At 38.7% G+C, this 20186-nt stretch overlaps 1 protein-coding gene across 11 annotated transcripts in view; it reads right to left on the minus strand.

Moving 5' to 3' along the window:
* Positions 1-20186, minus strand: part of lola (longitudinals lacking) — a 61398-nt gene that overhangs the window by 4155 nt on the left and 37057 nt on the right. For 2 of the 11 annotated variants that reach the window (NM_170618.5, NM_170619.3), the window contains exon 6: positions 18811-20025. The exons of 2 other annotated variants lie outside the window; for them this stretch is intronic. In NM_170618.5, coding sequence (NP_724946.1) covers positions 19025-20025 — 1001 coding nt within the window. In that variant the 3' untranslated portion in view covers positions 18811-19024. Of the gene's footprint in view, positions 1-1348; positions 2379-2606; positions 3096-3465; positions 5004-5211; positions 6538-10246; positions 12042-14149; positions 16012-16048; positions 16182-16309; positions 16415-18810; positions 20026-20186 lie in introns of those variants that run through there. 7 more of the 11 variants (NM_176131.5, NM_170617.5, NM_206083.4 and 4 more) reach the window with 7 other exon arrangements.

Here is a 20186-nt window from a genome sequence, read left to right on the forward strand (position 1 = left end):
TTTATATGTGAAAAAATAAATATTATTTTGGTGAAGTATATAAGTTCTCATTTTCAATTAGAAGTACAATGAAAAAGTTCTGGACTGTTTTTATAGTTGAATGATTCTCGAAATAAAAGCTGGGATTAAAAATATGTGATATATATATGATATAGATATGATGATCGTCGTTATACTCTTTTCCAAAAAATTGGTCATTTTAAATGCATTAGCAATGAAGAAAACTTAGGAACAGCTAGGTCATAAATAAACGCACATATGCTGGGTTTTTCCAGAACTCCAGCTTGAGGACGCTTCCTTCTGGAAATATCTTCAGATGCACGCACACACAATTATCTTGTCGATCAAGGTTTTCCGACTATTTTCCAGGAATGTCCCACACAAATAGCTTGAAAACCAGCCCCTAAAACTTGTGTGTCCTGTGCATTTGTGTAGATACTTCGAATAGATCAGGCCAGGCTTTGCGAAGGCAAAGCCCAAAAGGAGAGACCGATAGGGCAAGCAGGCAAAATTGGAAAAATCGGTAAAAATCACGTGGGAAGCCCGACTGCAAAAGCCGCACCAGCGCGGAGTTACAGATACATATGTACAATACATATGTGCATAGAGGTAGATACAAAGCGGGCAGGCAGGCAAACTGGGCTCAGGCATTGGAAAATGTGAAACTTATTTTTAGAAAAACACACAAACACATAAAACAGATCCTGATTTATGTGTGCGCAAATGTTTTTCAAATACATTTCGGGATTTGTGTGGGCGAGAGCGTGAGATGCATGGATGGCATAGAGCGTGTATCTGGGAGATACATATCTCTTTCGAGGACAAAAGACCCGAGAGTACAGTTAGTGTGTGGTTGGCCGACTCTCGAGGAAAGGGATTTTCCTTTTGGCACGGCAGTGCAGATTCAAGGGCACCAACCACCCAACTATTGTTACCAAAAACCTGTTTGGTTAAAGGATTATTCCTTTCGGGTATTTGCCGATTCATATCAACTTGTCTGGATGTCCGAATCCCAGTGCAGTTTTTACAAGAAAATTACAAAGAATTCCGAAGACTGAATGGCTCTGAAATATAATCAGGTACTTGCCTGGCTTTGCTTCCTTTTGTCTAAAACACATTTGCCAATTATGAGATAAAAGAGAAATGAAACTGAAAAAGAAAAATAAAAATAAAAATAAATTAAAAATAAAGCGTTGTTGAGTACAGCACATACTAACCTTTTCTAGTAAAAACGGCCAAGCAATAAAAGTCCTCAGAAAACTTAAACGAAATTATATAAAAAATAGATGCATAAATAAAACATTAAGCTATCTAAACAATGACACAATAAAAACCATGTGTATTGTATACCTTGTTTTAATATCAAACTTTCTTTTTTATTAGAAATAAGTATAAAAACTTTTAAATTGGACCTCGTTTACTGTATGGATAATAACCGCTACCTAATGTCTACCTTATGACACTGCATAATATTTTACCAGCGCAACTTCTGTTTAAAAAGAAGAGTATACTTATGCACTTGACTTTACCTCTTAAAAATTGGGCAAGTTTATGGCTTATTTTATACATATTTTAGAATTATATTTTACGCTTTTTGGTCATTTAAATTTGGCTGAATTTCTCTTTCAATAAAGTTAGTATCCATATGGGAATAAAAGTATGTATCATTTGTGAATACATAACTGTCAGTTCTGATAAAATCAATTATTTGGAATTAAATTGGACTTGAATAAAATGAAGTAACTTTAATATCCAATAAGTGGACACATTTGACTTAGTGTTTTCAAGTTAAATTGTATGCATTTAAATAGCCATCAATAAAGTCACTTCTTATATACACTAACCAAATAGTTATAGAATGGTATAGAATAGACTGACATGAGTTGGATTTTCCAATTTTCCAATCCAAACGAAGTTAAAATGAAAGTGTGTCTAAATGAGCACAGAGTGCTCCTTGCGCATATGTTCGTTAAGAAAGGCCTGGGATCGACAGACACGGGAGCAGAGTGGACATCGGTTGGACTCATATTTGGGTGATCTCTTCGCTGCGTTCCGCGGAAGCTTCCGTCCAGGAACCAGGGCACTGTTGTCTATATTGCTCATGTTCTGGACGAGATGCTGCAGCGATCTAGCTGTGGAAATGGAGGCCAGTTGCTGCAGGGCTATCATGGCATCCGAGGTGGCCATGGCTTTCTTGAGACTCGCCGCATTGTCCAAGTCCGTGGGTTCCTCATTCTCGCTCTTCTGGTCCAAACTGGCCAATTCAGCCAATTTGTGCTGGACTGCAGCTACTTTCTGCTTGGAAGTACTTGGCAGATCTGCCGAAGAACCGGAACTTTCCTGGGTGCGCAGATTGTACTTCCTATCCACGGTAATCACTGAAACGAGAGAACAAGTCCCAGGAAATCAAAATAAAATAACAAATCATAAGACTTAACAAACGAAATTATCTAAAAGCTGAATGAAATGAAACATAAAATTAATTACAGCGCGATGTACACTCAAACAAATCAGTCCCATTCAGACATATATGTATTTACAATAAAACTAAAAGCTAAAAAAAGCCAACTTAAAACTTCAAGAACTAATATAAAAAGATTCACTTTCGACAGGACAAGACATTCGCTTGTTTTCCACTATTTATTTACAAAATCCGTATATTTTATGTTTTGGCATCAACGAGAACTGGTCTAGTAATATTTATAATAATTTTTGTAACAAAACTTAAATGAATTCATCAAATTCGTTCTCGATTTTGATTTCAGACGTAAATGGATAGTTGGATTCATCTTCGGTGGCCGCTGGATTCGTCGTGGCCACCTCATCATCCGTATTTGCATCATGCGACAAATTTTGTCCGCTCGTCGTCTTTGGCTTTTGCTTGGACAGCGGCTCCAGAAAGAGTTCGGCATCGTGGAGTTTCTTGTGGCGATTCAGATGGGATCGTCGCTTGAACCACTTGAGACAGAAGTCGCACTGGAACCTCTTGAAATCCTGGCACTCCTCGCGCTGGTGCAGCATCAGTCGGCTCAGGGTGTTGTAGTAGCGGCCACATTGGCACAGGAGCTGGTTCTTCGGGCCATGACGCACAAAATCTGGAGACAGATAGGAAAAACAGAGATGGGAATGCGATTGCTTAGGCCTTTCCGTACAGCTACACTAGTCACACAGTTTAAAGGGGTTTTGAATACAGGCTAGTTTTGGTGGTGATCGTGGTGATGAATACAACAAATTGGTTTTAGTTTGACATTTTTATTTGCTGATAAATGATTGGACTACTTAATGCTATACGAGTCAATTTAAAAGTATAGACCTTTTTCGGTTGAGCGCCAGCCATCCAATTGCCTCCAGCCTCATGATCTCAATCCACGGGTTTGTCCTAGAGAAAAAAGAGAATCCTATTAGTGTTGGGTTTAAATGTGGTACATTACATCGCTATTGATTCAATGACCGAGTCTTCGATTTGATTGTAAACATTTATTTATTCGTACTTTCACATATAGGGTAAATACGCATTGGTTGGGTAATGTTTTTAAAACGTCATCTAGGGTATAGTGTGTTCGAGTTTTAAAATACTTAAACTTACGCTTGGCTTGAGCTGATGCGAAATTTGATTCTACAATTTGAGCAACTTTGCCTTGACGGCGCGTTTCGATACTCAGTCCAACTAGCTTACTTAATGTGTTATAGATTACATTTCGAGATCATAACTTTGGCTATAGTACAAACAGTTTACTGACTACTTGGGCCAAGACACATCTTTGGAGAATTAAAAACGTGAATAGAAGTGTGTTTAAGCCGGTTCTAAAGCCCTATATACAAAGGAACAGTGGGGATATATTTGCTAGTACTTAAACTGATTTAAAGGAACTGAAATTTCCGAAAAAGAAATGCATTTACATCGAAACAATTTTGTAAATCTCCAAAATTATCTGGCAACGGTGTAAATTCATAGGTTTAGAGTAAGAATTCATCACACAATATGGTAACTCACAACAACAAGTGCTAAACAGAGACTACGAATGCTAAAACATCTTAGTACTAATCGATCTAGGTTGCAAGTATTGCCTCCCCGGAATCGGCATGTTTCTGATTCATATGCTTGCGCAAGTCCGATCTGTACTTGCACTTGTGCGGACAGTGGGGACACTTGAGATTCGGCTCCACGCCACATTCGTAGTTCTTGTGGCGCTTGAGGGATCCCTTGATTTTGTAGGTCTTGCCGCACACATTGCACGCGTATTTGCAGTCATCCGGTTGCAACGTCATGGTGGTGGCTGTATGTATGATATTGGACATTCCGTTTATGTACAGCTTTTCTTGCGGCTGATTAACCGTCTCCCCATCACCGTGAATTTTTTCAATCACATAGCCCTCGTCGTCGAGCAGATGCTCCTCATCGTGCTGGTCAACCTTCATGGCCTCCAGTTCGAGCTCGCGCTCAGCCTCATCGGCATCGGCCAGCAGCAAGCCGGACTCCACCGGATGGGTGGAGACCACCGTGGTGGTGGCACTCTGCGGTGCCATGGCAATGCTGGTCGCTCCGTACTGCATCACGTCGCGCAGGAGCATCTTGTCCTCCAGCCTAGAGGTGTCTATTTTGATGTACTCCTGCCGTGCATGCGTCTGCGATTGCTGGATGGTCAAGTGCTGTCGATGTTGCTGCTGCTGCGGCTGATGTTGCTGCTGCGGATGCTGATGTTGTTGCTGATGCTGCTGCTGATGCTGCTGCTTTACGATCTGTATGGTGGTAGCTTGTGGCTTGTGCAGCAAACTGGTCGTGTTGGTGTTTGTTGTGGCATTTTTGGTCAGTGCCGGTATGGTGTACTGTATATTGCCCACCGGATTACCCAGATCGTCGGGAGGCAGCTCAACTACCACAGTGGCTCCCGTCAACAGACTTGACCCACCATTGCTCAATGTGGTGGCCGTGGTGAGAGTCTGGTTGGGTGCAGCACTCGCAATCGAATAGGGCACCGTCTCCAGAATAGTCCAGTAGCCATCTGCAAGAAGCGAGGGAAAGAGAAAAAGACACTGGTTAGTCATCCGCCGGATGAGTAACTCTAGGTTCGGTTCTATAATTACTTGTAAGCATTAACAAGTGTGTGTAAGCTGCAAGGCCGTCCAATTGGTTACTTGGATATGATTTTGATTTTGGTGGAGAGTGTGGATTTGATTGAGGGATTATAAACTTGGGCTTGTTTGGGTTTTGCTTTCACGCATATATGATTCGTATGCTTTATTCTTAATTGCTTGCATTTACAATGTATTATTTAGAACATTTACAAATTCTTGCTTTACGTTTGCTATGCTTCATAGGACACCAAGAACTATTATTACAGTCGTTTATGTGGTAGATATATCGAATTTTTAAATGTATAACTGAGGAATATATATATGTGCGTGTGTGTGTTTGTTTTGATTAAACGTGGCAAACTAATGGCGCTTTAAGTCTTTGACTGCTTTGCATGCGAAAGCCCTAATTGCTGGCAAGAATATTTGAGTTTTGAGAACACCAACCACAGTAGAACTAAACATTTAAGTTTTCCATATAGTATCTGTATATAGTACGTATCGTATGTATGTATAAATAAAATGGTCTTTGACCGTTTTGCGGCTAACTTAAAGACAGTTCAAATGAAACGAAAAGTTTAAAAAAAACGGAATGCGCTCAGAGAAAACGGTATAAAAAGTTAAAAGTTCATTAAGTAATTTGTGCAGGAATGTGGACCAGCTTTTCCACAACAATTGGGTTCATTTGGGTTGGTTATGGTTTTGGAGGTTTTGGAGGTAGCTACTACTTGGACAAGCAACTATTGTCATTATTCATTTGGTAAACATTTCACATTACGCCTCTCGAGCGGCTGCTCTCGGGTTATCGAAACTCCGCTTCCTAGCCATCGTCGTCGTAGTCCTCGTCATCCTCCTCGCTCTCCTGCAACGCCGGCACCGCAGTGATGGTCAGATCCCTGCCGGCGAAATCGAAATTGATCTCACAAAGAGCGGCAGCGACATCGTCCATGCCGCCGGGATCTCCATCCTCCGGATCGCCATCGTCACCATCGACGGCCTCCTCGTCGTTGCTCATATCGTCCTCGTTGCGTATCACATAGAGGCTCTCCTCGTCATCCCTGGACTGCTCGTAGAGCATGCAATGCTTGCGTTTTGCGTGCCGCAGGACATGATCCTTGCGTCGGGATCGATATTCGCACGACACGCACTTGTACTTCTTCTGCTTGAGGCAGTACTTGCGCACATGCTCCTGCAGTTTCTGATGGGACTTGTAGTAGCGGTTGCAGTGTTTGCACTGCATGAAGGAGTCCCGGGATAATCCTCCGCCTCCTCCTCCGCCACTAGAAAACGCACCACTGTTCGAGGTGTTCTTTGCATGGGAGATGGTGGTGCTGCTACTGGTGGTGGTGTTATTGTTGTTGAGATGATAGCCGTAGAACTCATCGCTGGCATTGGCCGATGAGCCCGGATTGGCACTCGTTGAGGTGTCCACGCCCAGAAGACTGCCAAGGATCGGATAGATGTCTGCTGGTCAACACACACGGGTATAAACACAGCATGGAGGTGTCGAAACAAAATAAAATGAGAACAAACCAAAAAATTAATAGTGGGCCGATAGCTGAGCACACATCAACTTAAATTAGTTAAATTAATCAAATAATATTTAAAACTTAGTGTTTTTTGTTGGCTTCTACCCAAGAGACGCTGAACGATGAATGTTGTTGAATTATGAGTCTAGTTGTTGTTGAGTTTCGTTTGGTTCTTGTTGATGAAGTTTTAGCAGCTTTTGGGAGGCGGTTGATGATGTTTATTTGATGAAGATGCGGTAATGGATGGATGACACAATCCCCAGCAGAGTTACACGAATGCACCACATATACAAAAGCCACTCTCAAGCATTTCTCTAAACAAAAGCTTCGAAATATATGTACAAAAACAATAAGATTACAAAGATCACAAATCAAATGTCGTGTTGGTGTTTTGTTGTTGTTGGTGTGATTTTCAAAACTACAACAATACAGCAAATTAAATTACATATGTTCATATCATATATTTGGTTTTGTCAGTATAACTAAGCTCAGTTCACTTTCAGTATAATAACATTGATTAGCAGATCGGGGCCATTCAAGTTTTCCTCGGGTTCCTTCTGAATTTTCCGCCCTTCAGTTGTTCCAACGAACCTAGAAAAAGAGAAAAGGTACTATTAGTTCGAGTTACTAATTATACAAGTGATTTACTGGATTCTTTCGTTGTTGCGCTGAAAAGATGAGAATTTTCAAACAGCATTTAAAGGTTGTTTTGAATATTTTCTATTTTTTAATATATTTTTAAATTTAGTTTTTATTTCTTGTTTTGTTTTTGCCTGTTTACTTATACAAATAAATCGTTTTACTCGTTAAACATTTAAAATAGTTTTACAAATTTTGTTAAGGCGTTTTCTCGGCTTTATACACAATTACATAATTAAATTTACTCTGAATTCGTTCTAACATTTCTTCGTTCCATTTAAATTGGTTTAAGCACACTTTTCATAGTCTAACTGGCATTTTGAATGTCGTTTTCGTTTCCATAAATATATATTGATTACTATTTTCAATTTGTTAATCTAAATTGCAGTGCAAAAAGCAATGTGATTCATTGTCGTATTGTATAAATTTTTGTAAATTTTTATGTTGGCGCAATCTTAGCTATATAACAAATGATGTTCCAACTTCAATCGGTTTGCAATTTGTTTTTTTAGTTGCATTTTTACACATTTTTTCGGCGTTTTGCTTCCATTCCATTCAACATTTACTATTCGTTAAGCGTGCGTAAACAGCAATCAACAATCATTTCTAACTTCCTTTTTTTTGTTAACTTAAAGCTACGGTTTACTTGATTTATTGTGTATGCGTGTGCTATTTATTGAATTCCCCATTTTGTATTATTAGTTTTTTTTTAAAATTATATTAGAAAAAAACAAAAAAAACGAGCAGAAAATGTAGTTTAGTTAAGAGAAACAAAATATCAGATTTTCTTAGACATATCTTGTATCTATTATTTATGTGTGTTGTTTGTGTATTGTGTGTGTTTATGTGTTTGAAAAGAAAGCCTTTCTCATGTCCATAACCCAACCTATTGCCCTCCCACGTCTCTCAACTCATCAGATCCGATCAGATCAGATCTGATTTATGCTTCGTTTCATTTCAATCACAATTAATCACATCGATTCCTTTATATGTTTGTATGTTTCTTTGTATCTATATGTAGATATATTTTGCTTTACATATAATTTTACATTCACAGCTCCTTGTTTACAACTTTTTTTTTAAAACGTGTTTTTTGTGTGTTTGGGGTGTGTTTTGGGTGTTTATAAATCTTTGATATTGTTTATATAACAGAATAAGATACATATTAGTAGAAATAGAGTTATCTGGGTTAGTACAATTTCTCGAAAAATATTTCACGATATTGAATTGAATATTCCATCTCAATCTGTTCTCAAACTTGAACTTATCGCCTGCGAACGTTTTTGGGGTGTGTTCTGGGGATTTTGTGTTAGTAAATTGTTAATCAAATTATATTGAAATTTATCACATGCTTTTTTTTAAACATTTTAACTATACGACTCGAAAGTGTTGCCATTGCGGACCAAATTCAACTGCATGGTCTCGTGTGTCTTGGATTTAATTACAATCGTTTATATTTGGTTCATTTCGAGTCCATCACATGCGCTGTTGATAAATTATAAAATATGCATAGTAGGTGATGAATCCATGTTCTTCGCCTTGCTCTTGTTGTAACAAAAATTAGATGTAATTAAACTTATTATGTTTATAGATAAATAAGAACCACAACCTTAGAAAATAGTTAATTAGATCGCATCTAGGATATTATTTATACAAAACGGATACAAATATTGAATTTTGTGTAGTGCTCTTGTTATTCATAAATCTAACAAAATAATAAGCAAAACTCTCAAGAAACTGACTAGCGCAAGAAAGCGATTAAAAAATATACATAGTTATTAATGTAAGAAATCAAAGATGATAACCAAATTTTTTCTTTTAATTTATAACGAATTTAATTTAGAATTTCCTCACCTAATTCGAATACTGACTGATAAAAATTTTGTTTTTTCTTCTTCTTCTTGTTTCTTTTCGTTTTTGTTATAACAATTTAAACAATTTCGTTTAATATTCGTACATATTTTTTGTGCCAATTTGTTGTCTGTTGTTAATTTTCTTCTTTATCACATTTTTTGTGTGGCACAAACTTTAAAACTGACAACAAATTATGGTATGCGCCCCGCTATGTGTGTGTTTTTTTTTCATTTTTTTGTTATTTCAATATTTTGTTTATGAAGTACCTAAGCAAGTTTGTTATACATTTAAGCTCTTTGTTTGTATATCAACAATTATCAAAACTTCAATTCGTGTTTTTGTGTCTGCATGTGTGAAACAAACGCTCGTTAATATATATCTATATTTTATCGTTTTATAACAAGACCGCACTGCAAGTTTTCAGGATTCTCTTCCAATTTTGACAAAAGTAAATTATTTTTAACAAGGAAAAAATATACAATTATGATTACAATTAATTACAATGAGGACTATATTCATTATATCACATACCAATTTATCTTTCTGACTGTGACTCGATGCGAGTTCCCCCAACCCGTTTACATTGCCAATTTCTACCTCCTTTTTCACACTCCTATATGCTGCTCGTTTATATTTATATTAGCGATATTTAAAAATAATTAATAACTGCTTAGTTTGCTTTAAAAACGGTTTGCTTTGCGTAGAGGCGCCTGAACCCAAAGCCACGCTAATTTTGATTTGTTTATCTCTTTTTGGTCAAATTAAAATTCCGCTATCACATATCGTGGTTCATAATTAAATCATAATTTAAAAAACGTTAATGGAATGAGCACAAGATAAATTAATAAATTGTTGGCTTTGTTTTTTGTTTTTTTTTTTCGAAAAAGAGTAAATAGAGATCGTTGAGTTTCTACTACTAGCTATAATTTGTTATATATAGTATATGCGTAATATATGGTGGCCTTTGGGGTGCATACGCGTACCTAAGCAAACTTTTAACATTTTTTATCGATGTGAGTTTGTGAAAATAAGCAAACAAAAAATGTGAAAAGGTAAAGAACGACGACTGCCTTCCATATATCAGTTTTTTCTTCTGTTTTTTTTTTTTTTTTCACTTCTTATTATTTGTTGTTTTTTTTTCTTTTTTTTTTGGTGCCCGTTTCGTATTGCACATGATCTAGTCGATTCAGTTTGGGAAACGCCTTCTCTGGGGTTCTAAACTTAAGCTCTACATGTTGACTCTGTCTCTGACTGTGTTTTCCGTGTCTCCCTAAGGATATTTTTCATATCCTTATCATCGTGAAAGACGCGCGAGAGTGTCCTGCACTTGAAATTATACTATAATTAATGTGAATGTTTTCTTTTTTTTTTTTAGCGGTTGCGTTTGCTGTTGCCCTTGTTGCTGCTACAATAAAATGCATAATTTCCCCTCATTTTCCGTATTTTCACCAAAATCAAGAAAAAGTTCATTGAGATCATTGAGTTTTCCTAAGGATTTATACACATCATGCAACATACAGCGGCGCCTGGACTCTCGCGCGCCCCTCGAAATACATCGCCTGCTTCAATTCCTGCCGATTCGAACCCAAAGTAATTAGAACTTCAAAAAACTGTTACGGACAAAAAACTATCAAGATGGATTAAATGTGAACAAAAAAAAAAAACTTTAAAATTATCTAAGAATTAGAATTTGTTAATGTTCCTCTTTATATACATAGTTACGAGTTAGTGTGTAGTTGTATATATATATATATTATTTATAGCTGAATATATATATATATATATGTGTAAAGACGACTATATGTTTCAAGATCATTTGGAAAATTACACAAAACCGCGCTCTGGACTGGACTGAACTCTGTGTGATTAGGACTTTGGACTCAGACTGAAGCAAACCCGGCACTAAGGACCCGAAACCTATGGTACAATCCTATTCTCTAGATCCCCGATATACCGATACCGATCCCGGATCCGGCCCGGCAGTCACTAGCTTGAGAGCCTGGCGTCATCGGAGGCCGTTGCAGCATTTGTTGTATCATCGATGTTGGTGGGTGCGCATATGCAGCACGAGATTGTGTTTGTGCTTCGACTTCTTGTGACAAATGGGGCACTCGAATTTCGGCTCCACGCCGCACTCGAAACGCACATGTCGATTGAGACTGTGCGGCCGGGCGTAGGTGTTTCCGCATCTATCGCAGGCGTAGGCTCCACCTCCACCTCCTCCGCCACCGCCACCGCTTCCACCTCCACCGATTCCTCCTCCTGCACCACCGCTGCCTCCGCCACTGCTCCAATTCCCTGCCACTGATCCACCAGCAGCTGCTGCCGCTGCTGCTGCTGCCGCCGCTGCCGCTGCTGCAGCTGCCGCCGAGGTGGAAGCTCCTCCACCTGTGTTAGTTGAGGCACTTGTGTTGTTGGCCGCCAAGCCAGCGGCAGCTGCAGCGGCCACAAATTGCACAGCCACACTGCTCGCCGCGTCCTGGACAGGACCACTGCTGCTACTGTAGCGACGCGTCGGTGTATCGGGACGGGGCACCTTGACCGGCACAGCCGGATAAATTAGGTTCGGCAGGGTTCGGCCATGAGGATGATGGCCATGGTGATGATGGTGGCCAAGGGGCAGAGTGGTGGCAGCACCGCTTTGGGCGGCAGCCAGAAATGCTTTGGCCAGGTCAATGCGCAGATCGCAGGGCTCCATGCTATCCTCGTCGTTGCTGTCGTCGTTATCGCCATTACCATGGCGCGGCTGGGTCTTGGGCACCAGCAGGTTACCCGGGCAGTGGGCGGTGGGCGTAACTCGGCCACTTTTGTGTTCATTGTGATCCTCCTGGCCGCTGCCCGGTTCGAATTTGATCACCGGCGTTCCAATGGGACTGTTGTATGGACTGGATTTGATGCCCCCCAGCAAGTTGTAGTTGCGACGGTTGGGCGACAAACGGCCGAAGTCTGGGAATAATGGTTAAAATATAAAAAATAAAAGAAATATAATTTTAGTTGGTTGAATTTTCGAGCAATTTGAAAAGATTTTTATAAATTTTCTGTTGAATAGAAATCATAATCAGACCTATAACTAACTGAAAATAAATAATATATATGGAGTTTTACCGTAGTTTTTTTTTTAGAGTCATTTGTTTACTGGGTTTTGAGTTAAATGTGTGTTGCTTTAGTGAGACATGGTGCTATATGGAGTGGAGTGAACTGGATTGGAGTGTGTTTGTGTGTGATGTGTAGATGTCAGTGTATCTGTGTGTGTGTGTGTGTGAGAGAGCTTGTATAAGTACGCTGCAAAATTAAATATTTATTAAATATAAAATTAAAACACAATGAGTACATCGAAAATGTTGAGTAAAACATTTTAACGGAGCTAAGCAAAAAATAAACATCAACTTCTTATTCAAATTACAAGTGATAGATAAATGGCTTCAAAATCAAAGAATTTCTCCGATAATTGATAATTATTTAAGAAATGTATGTTGGGTGGTTAGTGACAAAAACACTTAATAGTACTAGTGGAGGGCAGGACGTATAACTCGCAGGACTTGGAAATCTAATCCCGGTTTCCAGAGTCCAAAGTTTTTTCGTCTCGCTTTATCGCTTTATAAATACGCATGCAATATTTAAATGTAAAGGAAATCATAATACAAAAGTCAGGTAAAATTAAAAGATCTCGATAGAAGTATTTGGAAAAAAATATCTATACAAACTAAGTTTTTCTTTTTTCATTTTCATATTTTAATTTGTAAATAAATGTAATGCTATGTATGCATTGTAATTTGTTTTACACACTTCACAATCGCTAGGAAGAAGGCAGATAGATAGATAGATAGACAGATAGATATATAGATAGCTAGATAGATAAAAGAAACTTAACATTAAACCTTCGACAATACAAACGAATGGAGTAATTAATACTAAAAAAAAAAGATCAAACTACAAATCTAATAGATCTCATACATTGTTATGTAAATTATAATTACTTTGTCTAACAAATACATATATGTATATAAAGTCTAAGTAGAGGAATACATAATTATGCATATCTATATTGTATAAATAGTATTTATATTGGTTGTAGTAGTTAAGCATGCAAACAACAATAAGAGAGGGAAGAGGCAACACCATGAATCGCGTTCTTTGGCTGGTTGTCATCAGTCAAGACCAACATCATCATCTCCATCTTCATCATCATCATAAACATCACATCAATCCATCCACCTGAAATATAGATCTGATTAGTATATATTCTGAGTAAGTGAATGCATTGCCTAAAAACTGATTTTTCGAATGGGAAGGGAAGTGGTGGAGAATATGGGGATGTGGCGATCGAGTTTAACCTGGATGATGGGGAATGAAGAAGGGTTCTATATTAAAATAAGTACAACAGGGCGTTTCGGTATTTTGTTTTTGACATTTGCTTTTAATTGTATTTCGAATTTTCTTTCGGGTGTGTTTTGGTTTTAAATACATTTAGCCGGCAATAATTACGATTCGTCAGTTTATTGGAAATACATAGTGGTAATCGTACTCAATCAATATAATGGTATTCTCTCTTGCAACTTCATAGAGGTATTTGTCATTTTTTTTTCGTTTACATTACAATTTGGTAAGGTAAGGTAATTTGATGGTACAACTTCTGCGTTTCAGTGCCGTTCGTCGTGGTTCGTGTTTTTTTTTTTTTCACTAAATCTAACAATTTTCAAAGCATACATGCGCTGATGATATTTCGAATTAATGTTTATAAACATTGTCTTTATCAATAAGGTTTAATTTTTGTCTAAAATTGAAAATATTATATCTCATTATCGTTTCGTTTTGACTAGATAATCATTTTTAGTTAATAATTATTATTATATAAGCATAACTTAGTGACCAGAAAAATGTTTCTAACAAATTATAAAAATTATTGCGAATGCAAACATAATACGAAATCAAAAAGTTTATCATTATTTTTGTTATCTTTAAGTATCTGTGGAGGGGCATTTGCTTTATCTTCATGCCATGCATATAGTTTAAAGGTTTTTTTTATTTAAATTATAATATTATTACAAAATTTTCCCATCTTTTTTTTATTATTTTTGTTTCTTGTAGTGTTTGTAGCACACCTAAAACAAATTTAGCTGATGACTAGTTTTATATATTTTCTGTTTGGTTTGGTTTCGTTTTTTTTTTTTTCTTTCTTTTTTTCTGGGAAAAAAATTTACACATATTTATAAAGATTAGGTTTAAATTTGTTGTGAGAATTTGCTAAAGCAATACAATATAATTTGTTTTGCATGTCTTTTTGTTCAATGTATTGCAAACTACGTCTAGTTTCCACGGCATCACCGGCTTCGTTCAACGAAAATAACGAATTTGTGAAGGGTCCACAGTTCCGAATGGCCCATAAAACTCAACTCGATGGATTTACCAAGATTTGCACTAGCAGAATGTTCGTTTCCAAAGCCGTTTCCATCTTAGCCGCTGCCTGCGTTTTGTACAAGTCCAAGTCTCTCCTAAGCGCTATCGTTCTGGAACACCAAGGTGTAGGTGCTACTGGTGCTGCTGCCGCCGCCGTTGTTGTTGTTATTACTGCTGCTGACCGGAACGGCGGTCCCATTGCCAACGCCCACAACCACCGGCATGTTGCCACTGGCCGATCCGGGTTTCTTCTCGTCGTCGGCATCCTTCTCGCGATCACGACACTTGGTGTTCAGGTGACGCTTCAGATTGCTGTGGACATTGGTGGCATAGCCGCACATCTTGCTGCAGAAGTAGCGTGGTGGCAAGCCGCACTCGTTCTTCAAATGACACTTAAGACTGTTCTTCCACTTGTAAGTGCGATTGCAGTTGCGGCACACCCACGGCTTCTCAATATCCGCATTGTAGATCATATCGGCGGAGTGCTCCAGCGACTCCTTGCGTGTGCGCTTATTCTGGACCAGGACGCGATAACGATTGTCGTCCGAGTGCGACCAGTGCAGATCGAGATTCTGTCCCTTCACGGGCAGTCCCAGCTTGTTGCTCATCAGCGTGCAATTGTTGTTCGGGGTTAGGGAGCCACTGGTTCCCGCACCTGACATCATCTGCTTGGGTGCCGAAATCGTCGTAATGGTGGCTGGTATGGCGGGCAACTTAATCTGCAGCGACTGACTGGTGGGCTGTAGCTGCAAGTGCTGCAGATGCTGCTGCTGTTCGAGCAATTGCTGTTGCTGCTGGGCACTAAGCACGATCTTCTTGACGGCACCTCCACTACCAGCTCCAGCCACCATAGAGCCGGCCATTTGCTTCTCATTCGATTGCTTGGCATGCTTTTGAGTCGCCGCAGCTGTGGTCAGCAGATCATCATCATCATCGTCGTTATCCATCAGATAGCTATCCTCGAACTCCTCATTCTCAATCTTCACCGCATCGTAGGTCCACGACAACGGACTGCCCAGCTTCAGGTCATAGTCGAAGGTATTCTCATCCTCAATAGCCTCATTACAAACGGCATCGTCTTCATCGTCGTTGAGCGGCATACTCTCTGGATTCTCGATCTTTACAATCACCTCGGTCATGGTGTCATCGATGCTGTCCAGCTCCACGCCGGCAGCCGCCAGTGCAGCGGCCGATGCGGCATCCACATTGCAGTTGCTCGACGAGCTCTTGTTACCATTGTTCGCCGGCGTGATGCAGGCAATGGTTGTGCGTCCAATGCTCCCGATACGAGTCACAGTTTGAGTGACCGTTTGCGTCAAACTGCTGTTATTGTTGTTGATGTTGCTGCTGGCAATAGCAGCTGCCGCCTGCTTGGCTGCAATTGTGGCTGCTGCTGCTGCAGCCGCCGCCGTGGACGTGGATGTGGTCGTCGTCGAAACTTTTGGTCGGATCGGCGTCGACGTTTTGTTAGTGGTTTTAGCATCGCTTATGAGTGATTTTTTGGACTGAGTTAGTTTGTCTGAAGGTTAGTTGTTTGTCGGTATTTTTTTTTTTTTGTTTGTTTGGTTAGTCATGAAATAGAAATTGGGAATGGTTTTAGTTAGTAAATCTTGTCAATAAATGATTGGATAATGAGTAAGAAACTTATGATGTGTCTGTGTGTGCTCAGCAACAAAACAATATGTAAGACTGTAAAAAGAAAACAAAGTTATTGGAAAGTTCAAAAAAAAGGTTAAAACCATAATATGTAAATGACAAAATCAATCAAATTATGCATAAAACAAGAAAACTGTAGTCAGTGTAGTTGTGTAAAATACCTGAGGGCTCGTCTGAGGATTTTCCAATGATGGATTTGTCAGCCAGCATTAGCCAATTACGGACTCGAATCCTGGACTCACCACCTTCGTTCTGGCCAGCTTCATCTGAAAATGTCAGGTAATTGGGTTGCTTTCATTAGTTATCATATATTAAATGCAAGTTTCAAACTATAAATTAGATTTTTTTTATGTGTACCTATAATCGATGATTGCCTAACCAGTTTTGATATTTCAATAATTTGTGTGTTTCGAAATAAAATGTTTCCAAAAATGAAATAAAAATAGTGTAATATTATAACAAAAAATTAAAATCAATACTTACAAGCAGTAAATAAAATGATAATATCTGTATGTGTAGAAAATAAAACTTATAGTCGTAGACATCAATAAAATATTTATCAACTCACTATTGCAAACAACTTTCGTTTCTTTTGCGTTTTATTACATGGAATTTGTATATTTTTCACATTGAATTTGGGGTTTTTCATCAATTTACAAAAAAGTTTTACAAACAATTCATAGAAAAATTAAATATATATATTATATATATAATGGTATGCTAAATCTGTTTGTTTAATGAGTATTTGTTGTCTTATTAAGTGTTTTATTTATTAAAAATTATACTCTATTCATAAAGGTTTATGTTCTCCTATTGTTCAACAATATTGTTTTTTAGAAAATTTGGAATTTTCCACTCTTGCCATAATGTTTCGATTTTAAAATTTTAGAAATTGTTTCGTTTATTCTTCATTGTATAAAGAGTCGCTAAATTAGCCCAACACCGCAATTATATAACCAATGTTTTTTTTGTTTAAGAATTTTAGTTTCTTAAAGAAATTATTTTATACGTAAGCATTCGAGATTTTTCGTCTTCCCATTCAGGTTCTATGTTTGTAATAAAGTTTTAATCAAAGCTCTAAAAATAATTGTTTTTCTTTTTTTTGTTGCACAGTTTTACTGGCCGCACATTTCTGCATGGATTTAGTTAGATCTGTTCTTGTGAATGTTTGTAGTTTGTCGTCATTAGTTTGTTTCATTAAAGCTTAATAAAATCATCTATGGAATGTATTTCGTTGTAGTGGAAAGCAAGTAAATAAAAATAAATTACACTTGACTACTTATAAATGTGCAGAGTAAAAGTAAAAAAAAATAAAAACACATATTCATATCATATTTATAAGTTATCAAAAAATAATAAATAAAGTGCATGTGACGTATTTTGTGGCGGTGTTCTGTTGGTTGTTGGTTTTCTAGTTTTCCGTTTACTGTTTCTTGGTTTCTTGATTTGTGGATGCTATTGTGGTAGCTCAGCTACCAATTTTTGTCGTTTTTCGTGTTTTTTTTTTTTTTAGTTTTGGAATTTGGGTCTAGCCCTCACTAAGTACCTGAGTTTAAATGTCTAACAAAAACCATTTAAATCCCGACCTCCCTCGGTTGGATGACTTTTGACTTAAATTCCTGCCTTAACCTAATTCATATGGCTTTAAACATTTACGAATATTGGTATATCATATCATATATTTTAAAATAAAATGTTTGCAAATTGCTTCTGTTTCTGTTTCCATCAATTTCTTCAAGGCACTTTATCCGTTGACTATCGAACGTCTCGCCTCGCCTAAATTAAATTCTATTAAAAGTTGCTGAGCTTATTGAATGTATTGTATTCTCCTCTAGCTTAAGACATCCGTCATAATAGCAAAATATTTCCACTTGAGGTAAAATGTTGTTTGAAGAGGCTGGTTAACTGACTGACTGACTGACTGGCTGACTGGCTGTATGGGAACCTAAAATTGAATCTGTTTGGCACTCTGTACTGAATATCTATGTACCTCCATTGGGCTCAACCGCATGTTCAAGTACATCCTTTCGAATGTTCGGCTTCAGCTGATGTTTTTTAAATCTCTCTACAATTCCCACTGGGGCATTGCCGTTTAAGCCTAGGTTTCTTCTAAAAGCTGATGTGCTTGAAAAAGAACCTTTCTGGTTTAATTGATTGAGTGTTTTTCTTTAGCGAGTAATATCTTAATATGGTCTGAGTTTTTTATCCACTGAGTTTGCTACTGCTACTGTTACTACTTTATATATTAGTATATATATATATGTATATATATATATATATATATATATTTATATATATTTATATTCCTCATGCTAAGCCTATGCTATTAATGAATAATTCTTAACCGTTTCATTGTACAATATTTGTCTTTCATTTTTACGATTTGTGGAATGTTGCAATATCTAAAATTGTTTTTGTGTAAAATCATTTTACTGATCACTTTGCTGTTTGCATGAAAAATAGAAATTATAGATTTTCAAATCGGTCTCGTGTAAACAATTAATAACAATAACAAAAAAATATTTTATGTGAAATGGCGTAAATTTTTGTGCTTTGCAACAAATTGTTTTCGGTCCATTCGAACAAGTATTATCTTTTTCGAAACATCCAGGCATCTTACAAAACTATTTCATTTTGTTTTTACTCATTCGCTTTTTTTTTTAAGATTTCTTTTGTTTTGTTTTAAGCTTAATTTGGCACACTGATTCCGTTTTCCCGAGAGCTTGGTGTGTGATTAAATATATATTTTCTTGTAATTTTCTTTCGTCCTTATTATCCCTGATTATGTTCGTTTAGTTGGTCGCCTTTTCTCAACACTAATAACTGATCAACTTTAACTTTTTATACAAGTCTTCTTCAATAGAGTGTTGGTTTCTCTACGAGAAGTGGGGATGCAACTCCACGCCGCTGACCAGCGCAGCTGCAGCTGCTACCACGGATGCCGCTGTCGCTGTGGCTCCACTGCTGTCGCCATCTAAGCCGCTGGATCCGGCAAAGTTCTTCACATCCTCCAGCTTGAATTTCTCCTTGTGCATGCGTTCCATGTGCCGGCCAATGTGCATCTTCTGCTTGGCCCGGTAGACGCAGAATGGGCACTGGAACTGCGGCTCCTTGCCGCACTCCCACTTCTGATGGTTGCGGAGCGAGGACTTCAGCTTGTAGACTCTCCCGCAGACGGGACACGGGTGTCCAGCACCGTTGTCCGCACCGCCCAGCACGCTGCTACCGCCGCCAGCGCTGTTGTTGTGGCCACTATTTGAGGGCGATTGACCTGATCCGGTGGTTATGCCAACGCCAGCCGCCGTACTGCCGCTAATCAGATTGTTCATTGCGCTGATGCTGTTCAGGATGTTGATGTGGCATAGTCCAGCTGGGCCGCCAACATCCGCAAAGGTAACGGCTCCACTCAGAGTGGCCGGATAGTCGCTGCTATTCCCGTTCCCCGAGCTGGCCTGATCCTCACCGAAACTCAACTCGGTGCCGGCCGCTGCGGCTGCCTGTTTCTCGGCTACGGCTTTCAGCATCAGGGCGGTGGCCTCCTCTTCGGTAAGATGATTCAATTTTCCACCGCTACTGGTCTTTGTGGGCTTTCCACTGCCATTTCCATTGCTGCTGTGATTGCTACTGCTGTGTGTCCTGGCAGGCGTTGAGGCAGCCCGTGGCTCACTCTTGCATCCCCCCCCATCGGTGGGCGTCTTTCGGCCACTGACGTTCACATCCTTGGCGGTCAGACCTGCGGCTCCCTGCTGCTTATCCACCGACAGATCGGTGGGAAAGACCAGCGGCTGGACACCTTCGCGTAGGGTCACCAGTGGCATGGCCAGGCGGGCATTCCATTCGTTCCAGGTGAGTCCCGCTATACGCGTAATACTCAGATCTACGTTATCATTTCATTTGGTTTCGTTTCATTTATCACAATTTCAAGCGTGGATTTGTGTTGTATTTGTGGAGTTTGTTTAGTTTATTTGTTTGTTTGGGGGCAGCGCACAACATATGAAAATAAAAACGAGAAAAGAAAAACAAAAGAAAAGAAGAACG

This window comes from Drosophila melanogaster, chromosome 2R (genome assembly GCF_000001215.4).
Source record: "Drosophila melanogaster chromosome 2R".
NCBI classification, from domain to species: Eukaryota; Metazoa; Arthropoda; class Insecta; order Diptera; family Drosophilidae; genus Drosophila; species Drosophila melanogaster.